This window comes from Volvox carteri, assembly GCF_000143455.1.
Source record: "Volvox carteri f. nagariensis unplaced genomic scaffold VOLCAscaffold_96, whole genome shotgun sequence".
NCBI classification, from domain to species: domain Eukaryota; kingdom Viridiplantae; phylum Chlorophyta; class Chlorophyceae; order Chlamydomonadales; family Volvocaceae; genus Volvox; species Volvox carteri.
Window position 1 is genome coordinate 127,179 of NW_003307639.1, and position 1,202 is coordinate 128,380.

Consider the following 1,202-nt stretch of genomic DNA (forward strand, 5'->3'; position numbering starts at 1 on the left):
TCCAGCCGGGAATGGAGGTAAGATGGGGGCGAGGGTCGGGGCTCTTATGTGTTTTACGTGGGGCATCAAGACGCTGTCGTACTCCGATATGGCTATCGGAGTACGGCAGATTTGTTTGATGTAGGCAGGTAGTGGTGGGCCACATCTGTGCCACGGTTGTGTGTTTCGCTGTGGAATCGTTACCCGTTGCCCTCTTTCTTGTTCCTGATGCTATAGAGGGTGTCTGGGGCTGGTTGGGGGAGGGGGGCGTGTATGTTTCGCCTCCGCCATTGACGTGCCTGCCCTAATTGTCATGCTCCCATCCATGTGCTGCACGTGCAGCAGGCCTCGGAAGATGGGGCCGACGTCCAGCCGGGAATGGAGGTAAGATGGGGGCGAGGGTCGGGGCTCTTATGTGTTTTACGTGGGGCATCAAGACGCTGTCGTACTCCGATATGGCTATCGGAGTACGGCAGATTTGTTTGATGTAGGCAGGTAGTGGTGGGCCACATCTGTGCCACGGTTGTGTGTTTCGCTGTGGAATCGTTACCCGTTGCCCTCTTTCTTGTTCCTGATGCTATAGAGGGTGTCTGAGGCTGGTTGGGGGAGGGGGGCGTGTATGTTTCGCCTCCGCCATTGACGTGCCTGCCCTAATTGTCATGTTCCCATCCATGTGCGGCACGTGCAGCAGGCCTCGGAAGATGGGGCCAACGTCCAGCCGGGAACGGAGTTAAGATGGGGGCGAGGGTCGGGGCTCTTATGTGTTTTACGTGGGGCATCAAGACACTGTCGTACTCCGATATGGCTATCGGAGTACGGCAGATTTGTTTGATGTAGGCAGGTAGTGGTGGGCCACATCTGTGCCACGGTTGTGTGTTTCGTTGTGGAATCTTTAGCCATGTCATGATGATAACACTACATGCTAGGAAGTGTGGCTGGGGCTGGTTGGAGGAGTTGGGTGTGTATGTGTCAGCATACTCATGCTCTCATACATGTGCAGCAAGTGCAGCCAACCTCCGATAGTGGGGCTGCAGCCGAAGTTTTAATTTAGGAGGGTGGTGACAGGGAGGGGGAATGGGTTTCACTCAGGGAGGTGAGATGGAAGGGAGGGTTGGGGCTCCAGGTGTTGTATCCTGTTAAGCTTACTGTTAAGCTCTAGGCTCTGTTGTCTAACTGTCAGATGCCGGTCTGTCCACCCTACTGCCGCACTGCTGCAGAAGTCC

At 55.4% G+C, this 1,202-nt stretch overlaps 1 protein-coding gene across 1 annotated transcript in view; it reads right to left on the minus strand.

Annotated features, from left to right (window-relative positions):
• Nucleotides 1-901: 901 nt before the first annotated feature.
• Nucleotides 902-1,202, minus strand: part of VOLCADRAFT_108171 (uncharacterized protein) — a gene marked incomplete at its 3' end in the record, with an annotated part of 4,326 nt that continues 4,025 nt past the window's right edge. The window contains exon 3 of the mRNA XM_002958501.1: nt 902-1,007. Coding sequence (XP_002958547.1) covers nt 902-1,007 — 106 coding nt within the window. The remainder of the gene's footprint in view (nt 1,008-1,202) is intronic.